The 19,146-nt window shown below is 41.3% G+C and overlaps 1 protein-coding gene across 8 annotated transcripts in view; it reads right to left on the bottom strand.

The window, feature by feature from the left end:
• Positions 1-962: 962 nt before the first annotated feature.
• The window catches only part of vit (vitrin), a 46,970-nt gene continuing 28,786 nt past the window's right edge, over positions 963-19,146 (bottom strand). For 4 of the 8 annotated variants that reach the window (XM_036583286.1, XM_036583285.1, XM_036583281.1 and 1 more), the window contains 11 exons: positions 16,694-16,768; positions 16,347-16,412; positions 15,785-15,847; positions 13,279-13,341; positions 11,236-11,283; positions 11,004-11,069; positions 10,753-10,900; positions 10,515-10,618; positions 8,565-8,791; positions 6,579-7,092; positions 963-1,492 (listed from right to left, as the gene is read on the bottom strand). In XM_036583286.1, the coding sequence (XP_036439179.1) occupies positions 1,314-1,492; positions 6,579-7,092; positions 8,565-8,791; positions 10,515-10,618; positions 10,753-10,900; positions 11,004-11,069; positions 11,236-11,283; positions 13,279-13,341; positions 15,785-15,847; positions 16,347-16,412; positions 16,694-16,768 (1,553 nt within the window). In that variant the 3' untranslated portion in view covers positions 963-1,313. The remainder of the gene's footprint in view (positions 1,493-6,578; positions 7,093-8,564; positions 8,792-10,514; positions 10,619-10,752; positions 10,901-11,003; positions 11,070-11,235; positions 11,284-13,278; positions 13,342-15,784; positions 15,848-16,346; positions 16,413-16,693; positions 16,769-19,146) is intronic. The other 4 variants (XM_036583287.1, XM_036583283.1, XM_036583282.1 and 1 more) reach the window with 2 other exon arrangements.

A 19,146-nucleotide genomic window follows, 5' to 3' on the forward strand; every position in this document is an offset into this window, starting at 1 on the left:
TGCCCAAATTTTGCCATATGTGCATGTGTGTACATATAAATATGCAGGCTGGGAAAGATTATGAAAGGCCAATAAGAGATCATTAACTCAAGAAATAACACATGCAGTTAGCAAAGGTTTTTCATATAAGGTAAACGACTCAAATTTACAATGATTTCATTGTCTCTGGGTAAACAGCAGCCTTCTTTTGCAAACCAGACTATTAAACTGCAAGTTTTAATCTCTCTAAAACACACAGGGGTCGACCACAGACCTTTTGCAGGTTTTCAATACCATCTTTTATTAAAAATCGCATTAAAATAGAGATCAATTATTTCTGCAACTTACAAAATCAAAAGCAAAAAAGTTTTTATTTTAATGCGCGTATGTACAAATAGGGACACAAATTACAAAAAGAGGAGCATTAAATATCTGACCATGAAAAAAGGCATCAAAGTGTTTGAGTAAAATGATTAAACTGGTACAATGGTACAAACTGATTACCAGTTGGCGTCATCTTTCAATTGTTCCTCAGATCCATTCAACCGAATGCTTGATACTGGAGAAAGCTGGGTGATTCCTGTGCACGTCAACTCATTCGCATCACTATTAAAACATGCATAAGATATTATAATCCATTCACTGCCTGAGTGGAAACATTACATGTGTAGACACGTCAGAGGGCCACATAGTACAAAAATAACTTTTGAAAACTCAAATTTAAAACTCTTTATAAAAAAGCACTAAAGGTTACAGCCGTTGATGCCATGGCGTCTCGTTATACGGCAACATGAAATGCCATCTATTAGAAGACACTTGTGTCTATCAGGCGAGCTGTTTGATATAAACAAAAAACAACAACAAATGATATAGCCTCTTTGTCTATGTAAAATATAAAGCTAGCAAAAGTTTTGCCATATGTCTTTATCCGAGAGGTGTAATAGATATATTAGCACTGTGCTAACTATTTAAATATATCAAATGTTGTACGGTATACAGCAGCCAAGCCTCTCCGTCACCTAACTCAGCATGCACTCAGTGGAGCCATGCGTTCTGCGCGGCTTCCTTTAAATAGCAAGCTTTAAAATCAAAGCTTGCCTTTCAATCCCCTGCCAAACTTCTTTGCCGGAAGAAAAGCTCCAACCTGAAAAAAGAACCTCTGGGAAGCATCCCAAAGGCCTCCGAGCCAAACATAAGGCTGTATAGATCAAAAAAAGGTAAATGCTATTATGACTGCCGTGATAAAATCTATCTCCTGCGCTTTCTTCTGATGGCACCGCATGACCAAATCCCATTCCCCTCCCCGTCTAACCGAACGTCCTGGTTGTCCTTGCTTAGTTCCGTGGCTGAGAGTTGAACTCCTGGCAGATGTTGTGGATGATCTTCGGCACGTATTTGTAGAGGTTATCAAACTCATCCACGAAGAAGGAGTGATCTCTGTCTGGATCTGTGGCGATGTACTCCAGCTCATCCTGGGCGGCCCAGGCGATGCCGATGGAGTAGGCGATGACCCCTGGGTAGACAGTTAAAGCAGAGACAGTTTACGTGAGCTATAAAACCCAGAACCTGTGAAGGAGAGTGGGGCTCAACGTAACACATTTTGTTTCTTGCTAAATGATTTTAAAAGCATTTGATTGACATATATATGTTTTTTATACACGCAAGCTCCACAACTCTGTTATGAATGAAAATATACACTTTGTTTTTTGGCATGTATCATTTGTGAACAGTTCAGCCTAAAGCAGAGTGAATGCATTTGAACCCGATGGGATTTTTAAATACTAAATACTTAAATATATGCACATTAAAGTAAGTATAACTAGTGAAAAGAGGCTGTATCAAACATTTGGAAATTTAGAAGTGAACATCAACACAGTAAAATTCTAAATATATTTTATTTACATGACATCTACATATGTTTTACTAAGGCCCTGAAGTGCCATGAATGAAAAATTAAATGAAAAAAATGCAATAGCACTGTGTTCTCTTGCAGTCCCTCACAAAGTTTCTGCTTCCCAAACTTTCCTGCTTCCCAAAATTCCCTGCTTGCAATCTTTCTGCATTCTCTTGCAAACTTTCTGCTTTCCTTTTGCAAACTTTGTGTTCCCTTGCAAACTTTCTGCATTCCCTCTTGCAAACTTTCTGCTTTCCTTTTGCAAACTTTGTGTTCCCTTGCAAACTTTCTGCATTCCCTCTTGCAAACTTTCTGCATTCTCTTGCAAACTTTCTGCTTTCCTCTTGCAAACTTTCTGCTTTCCTCTTGCAAACTTTGTGTTCCCTTGCAAACTTTCTGCATTCCCTCTTGCAAACTTTCTGTGTTCCCTCTTGCAAACTTTCTGCATTCCCTCTTGCAGACTTTGTGTTCCCTCTTGCAAACTTTCTGCCTTCCCTCTTGCAAACTTTCTGTGTTCCCTCTTGCAAACTTTCTGCCTTCCCTCTTGCAAACTTTCTGTGTTCCCTCTTGCAAACATTCTGCCTTCCTCTTGCAAACTTTCTGTGTACCCTCTTGCAAACTTTCTGCCTTCCCTCTTGCAAACTTTCTGCATTACCTCTTGCAGACTTTCTGTGTTCCCTCTTGCAAACTTTCTGCCTTCCCTCTTGCAAACTTTCTGTTCCCTCTTGCAAACTTTGTGTCCCCTTGCAAACTTTCTGCCTTCCCTCTTGCAAACTTTCTGCGCTCCCTTGCAAACTTTCTGCATTGCCTCTTGCAAACTTTCTGCTTCCCTCTTACAAACTTTCTGTGCTCCCTTGCAAACTTTCTGCATTGTCTCTTGCAAACCTTCTGCTTCCCTCTTGCAAACTTTCTGCCTTCCCTCTTGCAGACTTTCTGTGTTCCCTCTTGCAAACTTTCTGCCTTCCCTCTTGCAAACTTTCTGCATTCCCTCTTGCAAACTTTCTGCGTTCCCTCTTGCAAACTTTGTGTTCCCTTGCAAACTTTCTGCATTCCCTCTTGCAAACTTTCTACGTTCCCTCTTGCAAACTTTCTGTGTTCCCTTGCAAACTTTCTGCATTCCCTCTTGCAAACTTTCTGTGTTCCCTTGCAAACTTTCTGCATTCCCTCTTGCAAACTTTCTGCCTTCCCTCTTGCAAACTTTCTGCATTCCCTCTTGCAAATTTTCTGTGTTCCCTTGCAAACTTTCTGCATTCTCTTGCAAACTGTGTTCCCTTGCAAACTTTCTGCTTTCCCTCTTGCAAACTTTCTGTGTTCCCTCTTGCAAACTTTCTGCCTTCCCTCTTGCAAACTTTCTGCGCTCCCTTGCAAACTTTCTGCATTGCCTCTTGCAAACCTTCTGCTTCCTTCTTGCAAACTTTCTGCATTCCCTCTTGCAAACTTTGTGTTCCCTCTTGCAAACTTTCTGTGTTCCCTCTTGCAAACTTTCTTTGTTCCCTCTTGCAAACTTTCTGCCTTCCCTCTTGCAGACTTTCTGTGTTCCCTTGCAAACTTTCTGTGTACCCTCTTGCAAACTTTCTGCCTTCCCTCTTGCAAACTTTCTGCATTCCCTCTTGCAGACTTTCTGTGTTCCCTCTTGCAAACTTTCTGCCTTCCCTCTTGCAAACTTTCTGTGTTCCCTCTTGCAAACTTTGTGTCCCCTTGCAAACTTTCTGCCTTCCCTCTTGCAAACTTTCTGCGCTCCCTTGCAAACTTTCTGCATTGCCTCTTGCAAACTTTCTGCATTCCCTCTTGCAAACTTTCTGCATTCCCTCTTGCAAACTTTCTGCGTTCCCTCTTGCAAACTTTGTGTCCCCTTGTAAACTTTCTGCGTTCCCTCTTGCAAACTTTCTGCATTCCCTTGCAAACTTTCTGCTTCCCTCTTGCAAACTTTCTGCATTCCCTCTTGCAAACGTTCTGCGTTCCCTCTTGCAAACTTTGTGTTCTCTTGCAAACTTTCTGCATTCCCTCTTGCAAACTTTCTGTGTTCCATCTTGCAAACTTTCTGTGTTCCCTTGCAAACTTTCTGCATTCCCTCTTGCAAACTTTCTGCATTCCCTCTTGCAAACTTTCTGTGTTCCCTTGCAAACTTTCCCCGTTCCATTGCAAACTTTTTGCATTGCCTCTTGCAAACTTCCCTTGCAAACTTTCCATGTGTCTGTGGTAAGTTTCAGCATTACAGACTAGATCAGACCTAAAGTCCAGTTTCCAGTTCTGTATATTGTATTTATTTGTAATAAACTGAACTGTTGATGTAACTGATTGGCCACCTAGTGTAACTACCAGTGACCGCAAAATCCAGCATGGGCCTTTCGACTAGATCAGAAAGTCCCAATCCTGGGGAAAAAGACACTATGGACAATTTTGTGCATTCCGTCATCCAACACACCTGATTTAACTCTTACAAGCTCCTCATGTGCCATGTCGGGTGTGTTAAGCAGGGTTGGAATTGAGGGGGACTGGAGGGTCCCGGACCTCCCATAAGCTTTAAGTCAGCAACGACCATGAAGACGGTGACAGTAAATGCTGTTTGCAGCAATGCTATAAACTAATAAATATGTATTTGTTAGCAAAGATTTTTGATTTTATGCTCTTCGAGAAAATGCAGACCAGCCTGTTTGTTAAGTTCAACTTCATTTTTACACTCTTTTCTGATAAATTTAATAGAATAATCTTTATCCTATTTGGAATCACTTAACTAACTCTTCATAAACTAGCAAGGTGAAAGATTATGAGGCTGTATTGACATAAGAGACCATTAGCATTTGTCAGTTTCTCTGAAAGACTTCGTTTGTCTTTCTTGGTGTAATTTTTAAGCCACATGTGATCCGCTATGGCTTTTTGTGGCCTCATTATGGGTTTAATTAAATACAGTCATGGCTGGAATGTTCCAGGAATTTGCTGGAACTTTCCTGTCAAAGTAAGCGGTTCTTGGCTGTTTGCGAATGTGAAGCCATTAATAACAGGGTGTATTTAGCATTTCAGCTAAAGACAGGGCTAAGAGGTACACTTAATTTCCTATTTGTTCTGACACGTGAAACAGGTTAAATAAATTTTGCGTGGATGGAGAAGAATTCATGCCAGAAAAAAGGGACTAAACTGTCACTGGGGCAGTGCCCCTCTTGTCACTGGGGTGGGACCTTCAAGGGTCCATCTCAGTACCTTTAGTCAGGGAACATAACTGAACCATAATCCACTGAAATGGCATTTTCTAAGCTGTACTGACTCCACACACCCCGTCTCGTCTCCAGGACTTTATTTTACTGTTCTGTTTTACAACATTCGGTTATGAAAAGGTACAAATACGAACTTTTCACCTGGAAAAACTTACTTAAGGTTCACAATCAGACCTTAAAACCACGGTTGTACCTTTGAGGGAACATTTACATTGTTTGTACCTTGATGTATGAACAAGGTTCCTGTACAGAACCTTTATTTCTAACAGTGGAACAAATGTGAAATGCACACATGACATTACTTTCCCATAGTGTCAGGTAGAACACATGCCAAAATGGAAAACAAAACATCTTTTACATTTTCATGTCGTTTGACCTCTTTATTGAAAAAACAATGCACAAGGGTTAGCATTTAAAACAAGAAATGCTCTGAAATCATGTCAGAGTTGAATACAGTCCACCTTGAAATGTACTGAAAGCACGGCTATGCTGCTTTCCACTGTGCAGTACTTTAAACAGACTGTAATTTGACGCAGTGGCTCATTTTGCCACATTTGCCACATGTTACTGTTTAAACACAACCTCATGTGTGCACTGCATTTCACTGTTTTGGTTGCATTTCAGTGAGGCAGATACATCTGAAGTGCAAAAAAGTGTGACGTGAAAACAGTGCAGTGGGGGTTTCGCTTTTCATTTTGGCATGTATTCTGCATGTCACCTATGGAAAAATACTGTAATGAGTGCACCGTATTTCACTGTTTTCACTGTTATGATTGCATTTCTTTGAGGAAAATCTGCACACTGGAAAGCAGTACAGCCATGCCTTCATTATGTTTCAAGGTGGATTGCATTCAATTCTAACATAAATTCTGCATTTAATTTTTTTAATGCAAAATGTTTTTGTTTTTTTTCAGTAAAGAGGTCAAGCGACATAAAAACAGTGTAATAAAGGTTTTACTATTTATTCTGGCACATATTTTGCATCATGTGCATTGCATTCCATGTTTTTCCTCTGTAGGGATTGGTTTTCAATGAATTTCTCAAAAGTATATTAAATTTGTATTGTCATATGAATGTGACCAAGTCGGCTGAAATGAAAGTGGCTCAGATCTGAGTCACATTAGGGCAAAAAATCGGATTTGTGCCACTTCAACCTGCTAATGTGAACTTAGCCTTTCTTATGTGGTCCTAGATCTGATATGTATCCGATTTGTGGCCACGCAACCTTAATGTGATGCTCAGATCGGAATTCATGTGCTTTTTTTCCACTGCGCATGCACCATCATTCAGTGTTGCCATGGCAGCAGCGCCGAACAGAAGTTAAAGCCTGTAAACTGTGGAAAAGCAACACATCTCACCTTTTTCACCTTTGTCTCACTCTAATAATCGGATTTGATCGGATTGGATTTCAGCAACAAGGCTTGTAATGTGAACGTAGCCTTAAAAGAAAGGGAAAAACCAGAAAAGCTTAACAGGTCCCCTTTAACACCTACCTGAACGATGCACTGCCAAAGCAGGGGCCCGCACGTCGTCGTAGGAACGCCCGTCTGTGATGACGATCATGATCTTGCGCTTGTTGGGTTTGGACTTGCTGAACAGCTGCTCGGCCGCGTACGTGATGGCAGCTCCTGTGCTCGTTCCGCCGCTCCAGTAATTGATGCGCTTGATTGCGTTCAGCAGGTCGGCCTTGGTGTTGTGCTGGCCGAAGGCGAACTCGAGCCGCTGCTCGTACGTGTACTGCACAGCACCCACGCGTGTGTCTGTGTCAGAGATCTCGAACTCGCGTGTGACGTTGGCCACAAACTGCAGCACTGTGCGGAAGTTGCCCGTGCCCACGCTGCTGGAGCCGTCGATGACGAAAGCGATGTCGTTGGCATTCAGGCAGGTCTTGCTGCACACCAGCCGGTCCGTGTCGCACACGCGCTTCACCAGCGGCTGCACGGCCTTGCGCAGGGCGAACCAGCTGGCCACGGGCAGAGAGAAGAAACCATTGGTCCTGCACACAGCCTGGAAGGAGAGGAGAACAGCCTTACTTTTCAAGAATTCCTATTTAGTATTTTTCAGAAAATGCTGAGAATGTTTCTCAGACGATAAATCACACTGTGGGAAACATGAAGATTGTGGGGAATTTATTCTACCACAGCGTAACGGCTTTTAAGGCCCCATAATAACCCAATGTTTACACAGTAAGTGATTAAAATATTATGTGTAAATATTGTCAATTTGTCTAACGAGTGGCTCGTTGAGAAATGTTGTTCTCCAACTGTTGGATTTTTCACTGATGCGATTTTGGGTTTACGGGCGAGTCTTGTTCCCGTCCTCACTCATAAAGGACTAGACCATTTCTTGGATGCTCCTTTAATGCCCAAGCATGACGTGTTTCAGATGTTTTTGAACATTTCACAACGTTACTAATCTCAAATCGCCCCAGCCCCAACTTTTGGAGCAGGCATCAACTTTAGTATGAGCACCAGGGCTGAACGATTGGGGCAAATATCTAATTGCGATTATTCTGACTAATATTGTGATTTAAATTGTGTTTATTTTTTATGAATTGAGGTTCAGACTAATTTGTTTTGTTTTTTTACCAATACCAGAATATACACTTTTTCTGGCTTATGGCTTGACTCCTTAATGCAGTGTGCCAGAAAGCCGGTAATTTGGGGTTGTGATGTCACAACACACAGAGGTTTGGTTGCCTCTGATTGGTCTGACTCTACAGGCAGTATACAGCTGTGTAGCTGTATACTGTAAGGTGTTAACTGTGTTAAATTTCCCCTCTTAAAATAATGTTTTTGATAATTAAGTCTATAACTTTAAAAATTGCAGCCCTTGCTACGTGAAAATTGCACTTAAATTGCGATAGAAATTTGATAGAAAAACGATTGATCTTTAAGCCCTTAAGAGCACATATTCTCAAAAAAAACAATGACGTTGAGAAGGTAAAACAACAAGATCTTGTCTTTTACTGTTTTTTTCAAAAAATTACCCCTTTCTGTGTTTGTTTTTCACAGACCGTCCAAACTTTTTACTAGTACTCAGTACTTTTGAATTTACCAATATTTTAATGTTATATTACAAATAAAGGATACATGTAGGTTCACTGGTCATTATTAAGTTCTCTACAACGCACAGTCACTCTAAATGACCATGTTTACATCTCAGCTATTGAATAATTCCGAAATGAATAACAATCTGGGGCTTTCCCTTTATTGGAGGGCTCTAGCTGATGAACTCGTCACATTAATGTTGTGGTAGAAATGTGTAGAAAAGATATTAATGCTTTAATACTGTGTATTTCAATTGTCATGTATTGTATTGCATCAGATGCATGACGAAATAAACAAATAAATGCCTTTCCACCCAGCAAACATTCTGACTAGACACAAATGTAATTTAAACATCAAACATCAATGCACAGCATAGAGCTTTCACACTTATTTCCAACTAGTTCAGATTTCTTTGCTTTTCTCGATTACCTTGTCCACAAAGTTGGCCTCCACTACATTGTGCTTCTCATTATCGTCAGGACCCTCGATGGTAACAAAGAAGATGTTGATGCCCGACTCCCTCGCCAGTCGTGACGCCTCCTCCACCTTGTCAGTGGGCCAGCCGTCTACCAAGACCACGGCTACATTGGGTGCCCCCCCTCGGTTGCCGTTGGCATCGCTGAAGTAGTGCTTGTTGAGGTAAGAGAGGGCCTTCCCTAAACAGCCACAGAGGGGCAGCAAAGATACAGTAAGTACAAACCAGCCACAGTTCACCGAGGCATAGCAGCCTCTGAACACACAGGCCTCTGTTTCAGACGTGGCACTGCGTTTTGTTTACCAGCCACTGCCCCTTAAACGCTTTCCAGTAACAACTGGGAAATGATTAACTGCATTTGGAGAACGGACACAAGCAAGAAGGCACTGATTCAGAGGTAGCGTGACATTTAATTAGAAAAAAATTTAAAGCTAAAATTGGGAGCCATAAAATGTTTGATGTATTGAAAAGATGCAAAACAGTATATCTGCCAATATACTGAGACAATTTTTTACTTAAAACAGGCCAAAAATGTCTGGAAATAAGCTAGATAATCTTATAATAAGTGCACAACCATCTCAAAAATAAGAAATATTACATAGATCGACTAGAATTAGGATAATTTCACTTGACAAGATACTATTTTTTGTATCAGTGTATCAGAACAGTGTGGTTCACAAGTGTTTTAAAGGTGGCTGGGCATTAAGAGACAGTATAACTAAATAGCAGAAGCCTGTTAAGGTGTGAGACAGGCATGGCATCTAGAACCCAGTACCAAATCTAACCCCCAGGGTGGCCCAATCCTGTCAACTTAAATGAAATCACCAGTGTGTAGCAGCAGCTCTGTAATTTACTTGACAGTTCCCACTTCAGTTTTAGATTTAATTCCAGCCTTGCATGTGTAAATATGGTAAAAGTCTGTAAAAGAAGTGATAATTGTGGCCTTTTTCGCTTTTACAATAAATTGGCTCGTGCAGACCCAGACCCAGTTTCAATCTAAAGACAAATAGAGCACTATACACTCCTCTTTTCCAACACTGTCAATGTAGATTAATCAGAAAAGTAGCAGCACAGTTAAAAACAAAAACAAAAACATTTTGTCCTTTCAACAAAAATCAAAGCCACAACATTTTATGTCTTTTATTACTTTTATTGAAGTAACGTTTTACCATCTTGGCTGTAAATATGTCTCAGTATGTGCTGATGTTCTAGTATAGACCGAAAATATAAACAAAAACACAGACTTACTTTGCTCTGCTTTAAGCTTTAGCTCAGCTATAGCCGCTTTTCTCACATCTCCAGCAGGAAACTTTTCCTCAAAAGTAGCACAGTTTCTTGTAAAATGTCTCTCAACGTTCGACTTTTTATGAGACTGAAGTCGCTTCTCATTCGCCAGCTTCATGTTCGAATTTTCCTGTTCCACCTTAAATGGTGCTGCAGTTACATTCTTGCCCCTCAGGCACCATTTAAGGTGGAACGGGACAATTCGAACAAGAAACTGACTTCAGCTTCATGACTTTTTAGTGTTCGACAGTTTCTTGCTGCAGATTAAACATATCAGGAAACTTGACAGCTCATGAATGCAAATAAGTCCATTCATCTCCAAATTATGTGTTGCTATGGTGACCAGCAGTCTGTGCTGATCTTCAGGGTTAAAGGGTGAATTAGCAGTTCTACATTAACTCCAGAGTTTAAGACCATTTATTGTTAAACTGTGTTGAACGATCAGCAGAGCTTTATTTTACTGTAAAGGAGGATTATTTTATTTTTACCTACAAATCTGATTCTGCTGTGGAGCCACAACAGGACAGTAAAAGAGCTGTCGCCGACCCCTGCCTTAGTCTAAAGGAAATGGGGGCAAACTTGCTTCTTATGAACTGGAACCTAACCTGACTTTCACTCACCCACGTTTGAGAGTCCTCCTTTCTGGACGATCTTATCGATGGCAGGCTTCAGGTCTTTGGAGCTAGAATACTGCTGCAGGCTGAACTCTGTCACTGGGTCGTCCCTTGTGAAGCAGAAAGAAAAATGAATGCTACATGTGCACCAAAGGGCCTCCCAGCTTCTTACGCCTCCCAAATAAATTATTTTATTATATCGATCACTGTATTTGTGTGACGCACAAAGATAAGAATGTTTTACCCATATTGGATGATGCCCATCATCGGTCCAGCCACACCTACGTTGATGACCTGGGAAACCTCGGCCAGGAAGTCCTTCTGGATCTTAAAGCGTCGCTTCCCAATGCTCCAGCTGCCATCCATGAGGAAGGCAATGTCAACTTTACAGTCTGCAGTGAGAGGTATATGCTTGACTTTATACAGCAGACTCTGCATTGAATTCTGGTCACTGTGCATCTGGATCATACAAGTGGAAAACAAGAGTGAACCTACTCGGGTCTCCCTGAGACACAGGCTCTGGGGCTCTGGGTAAGGAGTCCTGCTCTCGGGGGTTGAACCCTGCGGAGAATAAAGGACAAGGAATTGGAGGTGATTGTCTGTGTTTAAGTCACGCTGCTAATACGGATCCCTTCAAAACATTGCTGAACACCACCTCAGTGTGCATCCCTGGCATCATCTCTCATTCTTAGCAGAAGGAGAGGGAGAAAGCAACCGAAGCGCTCACCTGAGTCGAAAGGGTTTGCTTCTGGCTTCCACACCTCCACCGGCTCCACTGTGACAGCAACATCACACAGATCACTACATCGCTGCACCAAACGTCCAAGCAATAGCAACAACATGCAGCATGGAAAATCTCAGTGCAAGCTTGCATGGAAGAGTACTGTACATAATAACATGGGGAGACCTGATAAATAGGCCCTTTTCACATTTCCACATTTTTACTGCTGGAAGTGCTTGTTGCAGGGTAGCACGGCTTCCCCTAAAGCCCCGACAATAACAACGATGACGAGTAGAGCATCTACAGCTCACTCAAGTGTTCTAGTTTGAAGCGAAAACAGCCTTATCTGCGCATAACTAAGGAATAAACTTGGCGTAAAAGAACATATGGAGTAAAAGAACATCTGTGTCAGCTTTTCAAGCTGCTGGCTAACGTTAAAGTGCAGTTTGTGCTTTAAAGTCTCTGCTGCAGCCGCTTTCAGAGGAACAGTTTTTATTTTCTCCCTCAAAAGCTGTCCGTATCTGAGAGAGCGAGTGCTCTGAGGGGAGCAGATGGTTCTGTTTGTGTAAAACGTATACAGTGGTGCTACAGACCCTGACGACCCCCTGCCGGAATGTGTACATGTCAAGCTTTTTGCCAACTAGTTTATTGTTAGTGTGAGTCGTTTTGACATCTCATTGTGGTTGGTATAGTGTAGTGGGTAACACCTCTGCCTTCTATGCTGTAGACTGGGGTTCAGTTCCCCACCTAGGCAAGCACCCTACACTATACCAATAAGAGTCCTTGGGTAAGACTCCTAACACTACCTTCGCCTACCTGTGTAAAATGATCAAATCCTAAGTCACTCTTAATAAAAGCTTTTCCAAATGCCGTAAATGTAAACATCTCCAATATCTCTAACATGGCTAATCTTGTGTTTTGGTTATGATTATTTTCACCTGTCCATCGATTTGTCACTTTTTAGATGTTAGCTGACGCTATTGTGCTCTGATAGCTATGAAGTATGAATTTTTCCATAAAGCATTTACAACCTTTATTTAGTTTGGACTCCCACATTGTTGTGTGTGTGATTATCCAACCCTTCTGGACACATCCTCGAATTTTAATCTATGCAATCTAGGCAACTATGACAAAGATAAACTGACAAACATTTTTCTGTGGTGGCTGAAGTGATACGAACGCCTGTATTTCTAAGGTTAAAAACCGTACATAAAGCAATAGCGGAACTTGTTTTACCCAGCATTTACACGCTTCTGTTTCTTGTGAAAAGGACCTATCTATGTCTGATTTAGCAATTTTAGCACACTGTTTTGTGCCACAGTACTTTACGTTGTAAATGAGTGAAAATGAGTGTGTATGTAGCTCTCTGTTCACTCATAGAGTCCCACCAATTCCAGCAATTATGCAAACTATCTGCATAATTAAATTGTTAAGATGTAAACAGTCATTCAGAGTAGTTTGGTGTGAAATGGTCCATTCTAGAGAGTCAGAATTGTTCACAGTGGTCGTGCTAGGAACCAGACGTGCAAATTGTTTAAGTCTGAGACGTTGTTTTATGATAGTTTTGGCCTAGTACATATTTTTAAAAATCCATTTGTGGTGGCTGGTTCCCAATGAAAGCTTATTTTTCTGGATTTACAACTATTTTACCATCATTAATATTACATATAAAAACTCAGAAAACATGTGTACATGGATAAAATGGTATATTTGTGTTGTAATCATCACAAGCCCTTGTTCTCATCACAACCACTGTAAAGAAACCCCATCGAAATGCTCTGAATAAAAGCATAATAAATGGCAGAAAACAGCAGAATTCTCCTTTAACATCTCAACTGACCAATGCAATGAAGGATCAAACTGTGGGTATGTCACCTGGTCAAGAACTGCACAGGACTGCATGCTGATCACCCCAAAAGCATGTACACTGATACTTGCTGGACAGGACCTGAGTTATGACCCTTCTCCACATGGGAACAGACAGTACTCGGCATCTGTGCCAACTTGTTATGTATCACAGATGTCAGTGCAGGTAGCATCATGACATACCTCTGGTGTGTCCAGTTTCAGGGAGGAGTTTGCGGCTAGTGTCCGCTTCTGCTGGCCGAGGAGCTGAGAATAGAAATGCAAGCGTACTTAAGTCGTGAACCAGGTAGCCTGTGGTGCACTTACCATGAGGACACGGGGAAAAAAGCACATCTCTGACACTCCACTCTCATTTCTCATGATTGCTGTTCCTCCGCAATTGCACAGCTAGAGGTTTTATTTGTAGGGGTGTGTGCGCAAAAATAGTGCCAGCGTTCAGCTCTCCAAAACCAGATCCTTGCAGTTTGGATGCCTCAGCTGTGTCGCAGAGGCCACGCTCTGTGCCCTGTAATTTTGAGGAGCTAAAAACTGAGGGGCCTTTAGGATGCCGTTTGGTGTCTTGTCCAGGGTCTGTTCGTGGTTTCCCTAGACTTGTTTGATTTGGAGCTTGTTTGTTTGGGTTATGCATGCAATGCTAAAAACAAGTGGGCCTCAAACAGACAAATTAACCCTCTAATGCACGCATTATGAGAGCAATTAAAAACAATATATTCAATTCATTTTTCTTGCATAAAATCTACCTGATTATTAAATTCAAAAACATTTTTTAAATAATAATGTGTGCAGGGGTCCTTTTGAGATATGTTGCCCTGAGGCAACATTGTGCAACAATGGGACGAAATGACATAGACCAGTGTTCCCTGAAGTGTTGAGATCTGGCTTGTGACTGGCTAAATCTATTTCACTGCCCTACAATGTTGCTTGTAGGCAACAAACATACTTCTGCAAATTCTCATAACAAAAAAATGATACTGAATGTTTAAAAAGAGGTTTAAAACTGTCCACTAAGAGATAGTATGACCAATAGTATGCTTTAACTTATTGTTAACCCTGTAATTCTCGTTAAATGTGTATAATTTTAGTGTAAAGTGAGGAAAATGGGTTTGTTGCCTTGAGGCAACGTCGTGCAATAGAGGGTTAAGATCTGTCAAGGTATTCTTATGCATTCAATTTACCATTATTGGCATGCTGACATAGTTTTATGTTGGTGGATTGAGCTTAAAACTGGGCAAACAATGCCAGTTATTTGTAGAAATGCAGATAAACATAACGCATTCAGATACGCAGACACCCTAAATGCATACTGAATGCATATGTGGAGAATCCTCAGGAACTTCCTTCCCACAGTCCAAAGACATGCAGTCAGGCTGATTAGAGATACTAAATTGGTATGTGTGTGTGAATGTCTATGTCTGTGTGTCTGCCTTGTAATAGACCGGCGGCCTGTCCAGCAAGTTTTCTGCCTTCTGCCTGATGAAGCCTGACGCTGGGATAGAGTCCAGCACCCTAAGCAAACCAGGAGGTTAGAAAAAGTGTGTGTGATAGAATCATCATCTATTGTTAAAATGGTTCTTCAAGGGTTTTTTAGTAAAGAAAATGGTTCTATAAAGAACCATGAACACTCAAAGAACCTTTACATAATTAAAGGATTCTTTGCATGATGAAATGTTCTTCAGATTGATGGAGAATGTGCAGTAGACGGTTCTATATAGAACCTTTTTGTAAAGAATTCTATATAGCACCAAAAGGGTTATTGTATTGTTACAATCTCAAGCTTGTAACAATAGAAGACCCCTTTTAGTGCTATATAGAACCCTTTTCAAACAGGTTCTATATAGAAACATCTACAGCACGTTCTTCCACTGTTCACTAAAGAACCATCTTTTAAAGTGTGTAGTGTAGTAATAGGATTTAGATCTTGAAATGGCCAATGGAAAATTATCCAATCAGGATTTTTTCCCCTGTGGTGTTTAAATAGATACAGAAAAGCGAGCTTTCCCATTGGTTAGGACTTCAGGAGCTGGACTCCAGGCCTTATTAGATTAATTGCCAACAAAATTAGAAAGTGACAACCAATCATATCTTGATTTACAGTGGATGGGGCCAAATTCCTGAGAAAAAAACATCACTCTAGGCATTTTGGAAGTCCTAGATTCATCACTGACTGTGAATACAGGCGGTAGCGTGTCTTTGTCAGTTGTTAGGAATGGAAAACAGCAGCGGCAGTTCTATGCCAGGACTCCTTACTAAAACGGTCTCTGTAAAACTGGCTAAGTCTCTGTAAAACAAGCTAAGATAGGTTAATGTCTATTACAAGCTTCTATAAGCAACGTGAAATGTGTTTTTCAAGATTAACATCTGGAATGGCCATGTGCACCAGCATTAGCTTAGTGCTAACTTAACCTTCGGGGCTATCAGAAATAAACATCACCATAAAGGTGGATTTTTTCCTTCTTTCAGACCAAGTTTTGATATTTATGGCCCAAACTTAAGGCTATATTAATCATCTTTTACCTCTGGAAATGACACCATAATATCATGCATGTTGAAAGCAAACCAACACAAATGTTCATAAACAAAAACATTACAAGTTGTCCCACTTTACTGTATAAACATACACATACACATCCTGCAGTAATTCAAGAACCTATTAGGCCCCCTTTGGTTGAAAAAATAAAAGATCACTTACGGTACTGTCCAAAGTTATAATACCAGCGCTCATACTCTGAAATATCTGGCCTTGGGTCTGGAGCTGAAAGGAAAGAGCCAGGCATTTCAGACATGAGTTAGTGCAGCCTGGTGCATTGAAAGAACAAATGCACACAATGTCCATGGCTGCAGTTGGCCTGGTTAGGAAAACCAGTCATCCATTTGCAAATTAGATTTCAGAGCTGAGCCTATTTTCTTACCTCTTCTTCTTAAAAAAGCCCATATGACTAAGGCTATGGCAGCACCATATGTACATGCGCACAGTATGAAAATCATATGGGCAGCACACTGACATGACCGTATTAAAACATCTTGAAAACTGTTGACATGCCTTACACGTACGGCATGATGGAACAGAACACTTGAGTGCAAACAGGCAACAGATACTGTAGCTACATTCAGTACATCAGTATGGATAAAGCATGACTGAACTGACATATGCTTTGCATACTGATTCAACTACATGCAGATGTATGGCCCCTTTTTTCTCCTCCTTCTCCTCCTGTGGAGTACATCTGAAAGGCAGCACATAGTGGTCTTACCTGCAGAATTGCCAGTGTCCACCTCAGTCCACGTGTAGCCCCTGTCTGGCTCAGAGTTACTAATATCTAAACAAAGAGAAGTAACGGAATGATGTACAGTTCGAAAGACTCTTCATGGTATTCCACGTTTCAAGGCATGCAAAGGTTTATGATTAAGTTATACATTTAGTATTGCATTTATGAGAGTATTTATGATATTTTGCATCAGGGATCCTGATTAAAAGTCATGATTAGCTTAGGTTTATGTTTGTTTTTATTCTATTTTTAATTTAACTATTTACTGTTACTGACTGACAGTCATCTCCAGTCTGTAGAAAATAATGAAATCCCTGCTCTGTGCAAGATACCTGATGTTCTCCTGGGTCCAGACAACCAATCGGGTCGACCGTGTGCAGGGTTTGGCCATTCTCTCCTAGCAAAGTCTGAGTGAGGAGATTTGAAAGCTACTTACAATGCATCAGCCACAGAGATGAGTTCACGAGTGATCTTTAGTTAGCCCATGCAGTTTCATGAGAAAAACTTGAGACCTAGTACCCAAAAAGCTTTAGTAAGATCATACTTACTAAAGAAGAATTCCTGTGAGAAAGTATCTTGTGTGATGCAGATTACACCGGACAAGTCAGAACTTACAAAATATTGGCTTCTCTAAAGATGAGCAGAGATGTACTGGACTCAGAAACAACTGTAGGTCTCTGGTACTGGGGCGACTGGTAGCCCAGTGGTCGGACAGGTGATTTCAAGTTCAAATCCCGGGACTGACTGGGTACACCTTAGGGTGACCAGATGTCCTTGTTTTCCGGAGACGGGCCATAAAAAACAATGAATTAAAAACACACAGGAAAGTCCTAAGAAAGACCTGATAGCAGAGGAGATGGGCAGACATCTTGTGTTGTGCTTGTTTTGGCCAGCAGAGGGGGCTGCTGCTATCTATTACCCACTTCTACCACTTTCTCGCCTAGTTTTACAGAATACAGCTGTGTAAAACTCGACCAGAAGCTGAAAAGTGTAAAGTGTAAGTTTTTCCAAGTAATTTTGGGTCATTTCTTTTTGTCAATTTATCATGTAATTTATACACAATGTAAAGGGTAACAGGTATTTTCAAATTATGTCAAAAACTGAAAAATGACAAAACTGGAAATACAAGGTTTTCTTTCCATAGTTTACCAGCTTCGCCCACCATGGTAGCTACTATATGATTTTCTGTCATGGTATACAAAGTTACTTAGCTGGTACCAGATTTTATCAGTCAGTCTTCACCGTAGTTTAATACAGTACAACAGTTACAATACAGGGAACTGGAACTTGCTTTTATTTCATAGATAAAAATATATTGACCACCTAACTGGAAATGTCCCTGTTTCATTTCAGAAATCTGGTCACCTTGGTATACTGGTTGTTGCCTTGGGCAAGACACTTTACTCCCACCACCCCAGTGCGGCTCTCAGACTGGGTGTAGTTAGGCAGCCAAATGACAAATTGACCCTTGTAGGATCAATAAAAAGACATAACATAACATACTAACTTGCTTATTCGGCCTACGCCCAGAAAGCTTTAGTAGGTACACAGTCATAAATTCAGTCCTGAGCAGTCAGAAATAATTCCCAATGGCAAGTTAGATTCTCCACCACAGCATCCAGCTATTTGGCTGATTGCCTTCTGATAAACCTAAAACCATGGCCTGACAAATTCCTCAGATGCAAAACATCGCATCACTTGATCTGCAGTGTGAATGTGCAGTGCCTGAGCTCTGTCCAGCAACTTGGCCCCACAACATCCTGTCTGGCCAAAACAACACAGCGAGGGAAACCCAAACTTTTCCTGCCATGCTCTCTCTAGGGTCAGAGTAGAGAACTAATGGACTGGTGGGCTACAACAACAGTGACCAGCGAGTTCCATCCAGTGGCGGAACAGCAAGTCATGCTTGTGTTGACTACACGAGCCCCCCAGATCAGACAGCAGTAAGCCAGGCGTGGGAGTATTGTTGTACTGCAAGAGACTCTGCGGCAGCGCGGTACTGGAAGGCTCCCATAGACTACTGAGCTTCCTTGGCGCCATCCCAAAGCCGAGGCCCCCGGCCTAATGCCACAGACGATGGATCGCTGCCCTGCCATGGAGCTCAGTGCATGAGAGCGGATTCAGGCAGCTTTGTCAGAATAAGGCTAAAAGACACACATGACTCAGACTCTCGAGCTAAGGACACGAACAGGAATCTTCAGAATGCTATGTTAGCACAAGTCGTCCTGAAAATCTCCTCTGGCACGCTCTGCTGAGGCACAGATCTCTCAGTGTGTGCGCTCTCCGGTCATGCTCGCAGCTATTTTCTGAAAGTATGAGTCTGGAGAAGCCGCTGGTGGCTGGTTTACTTCCCCGTCCACTCGGTTAAACCGCTAAAGCTAAAATGGGCTGTGGAGGCTGCTGAGCATCAGCTCAATATTCATTTTCCTCTGTAAGTAACTGATTCATGTACTGTGCCTGCAGAGACGCTCATAGGTCAAAACAGATTAAGCATAAACCACAGAAATGTTTTTCTGATGTGACACACATTTCTTCAGCCTTCAAAAGCACTTTCCGGGACATTAGCGTCACATAATGTTTCGATTTAAACGTAAATAATACTGTTTAAGTGGCTGAGACAGAAACCAAAATGAAGTAGGAGGATTTAACTAAATGAGCTTCGGTATGTTTTAGTATGTTTTAATAACACCGGCCTGAAAAGTCATCATTTAGCAGTCTTCATAGTTTATTAATGCCCATAAGTATCCTAACAAAAGAAGATCACTGAACTTTATCAGTGACCTTT

This window comes from Colossoma macropomum, unplaced genomic scaffold (assembly GCF_904425465.1).
Source record: "Colossoma macropomum unplaced genomic scaffold, Colossoma_macropomum, whole genome shotgun sequence".
Taxonomy (NCBI): domain Eukaryota; kingdom Metazoa; phylum Chordata; class Actinopteri; order Characiformes; family Serrasalmidae; genus Colossoma; species Colossoma macropomum.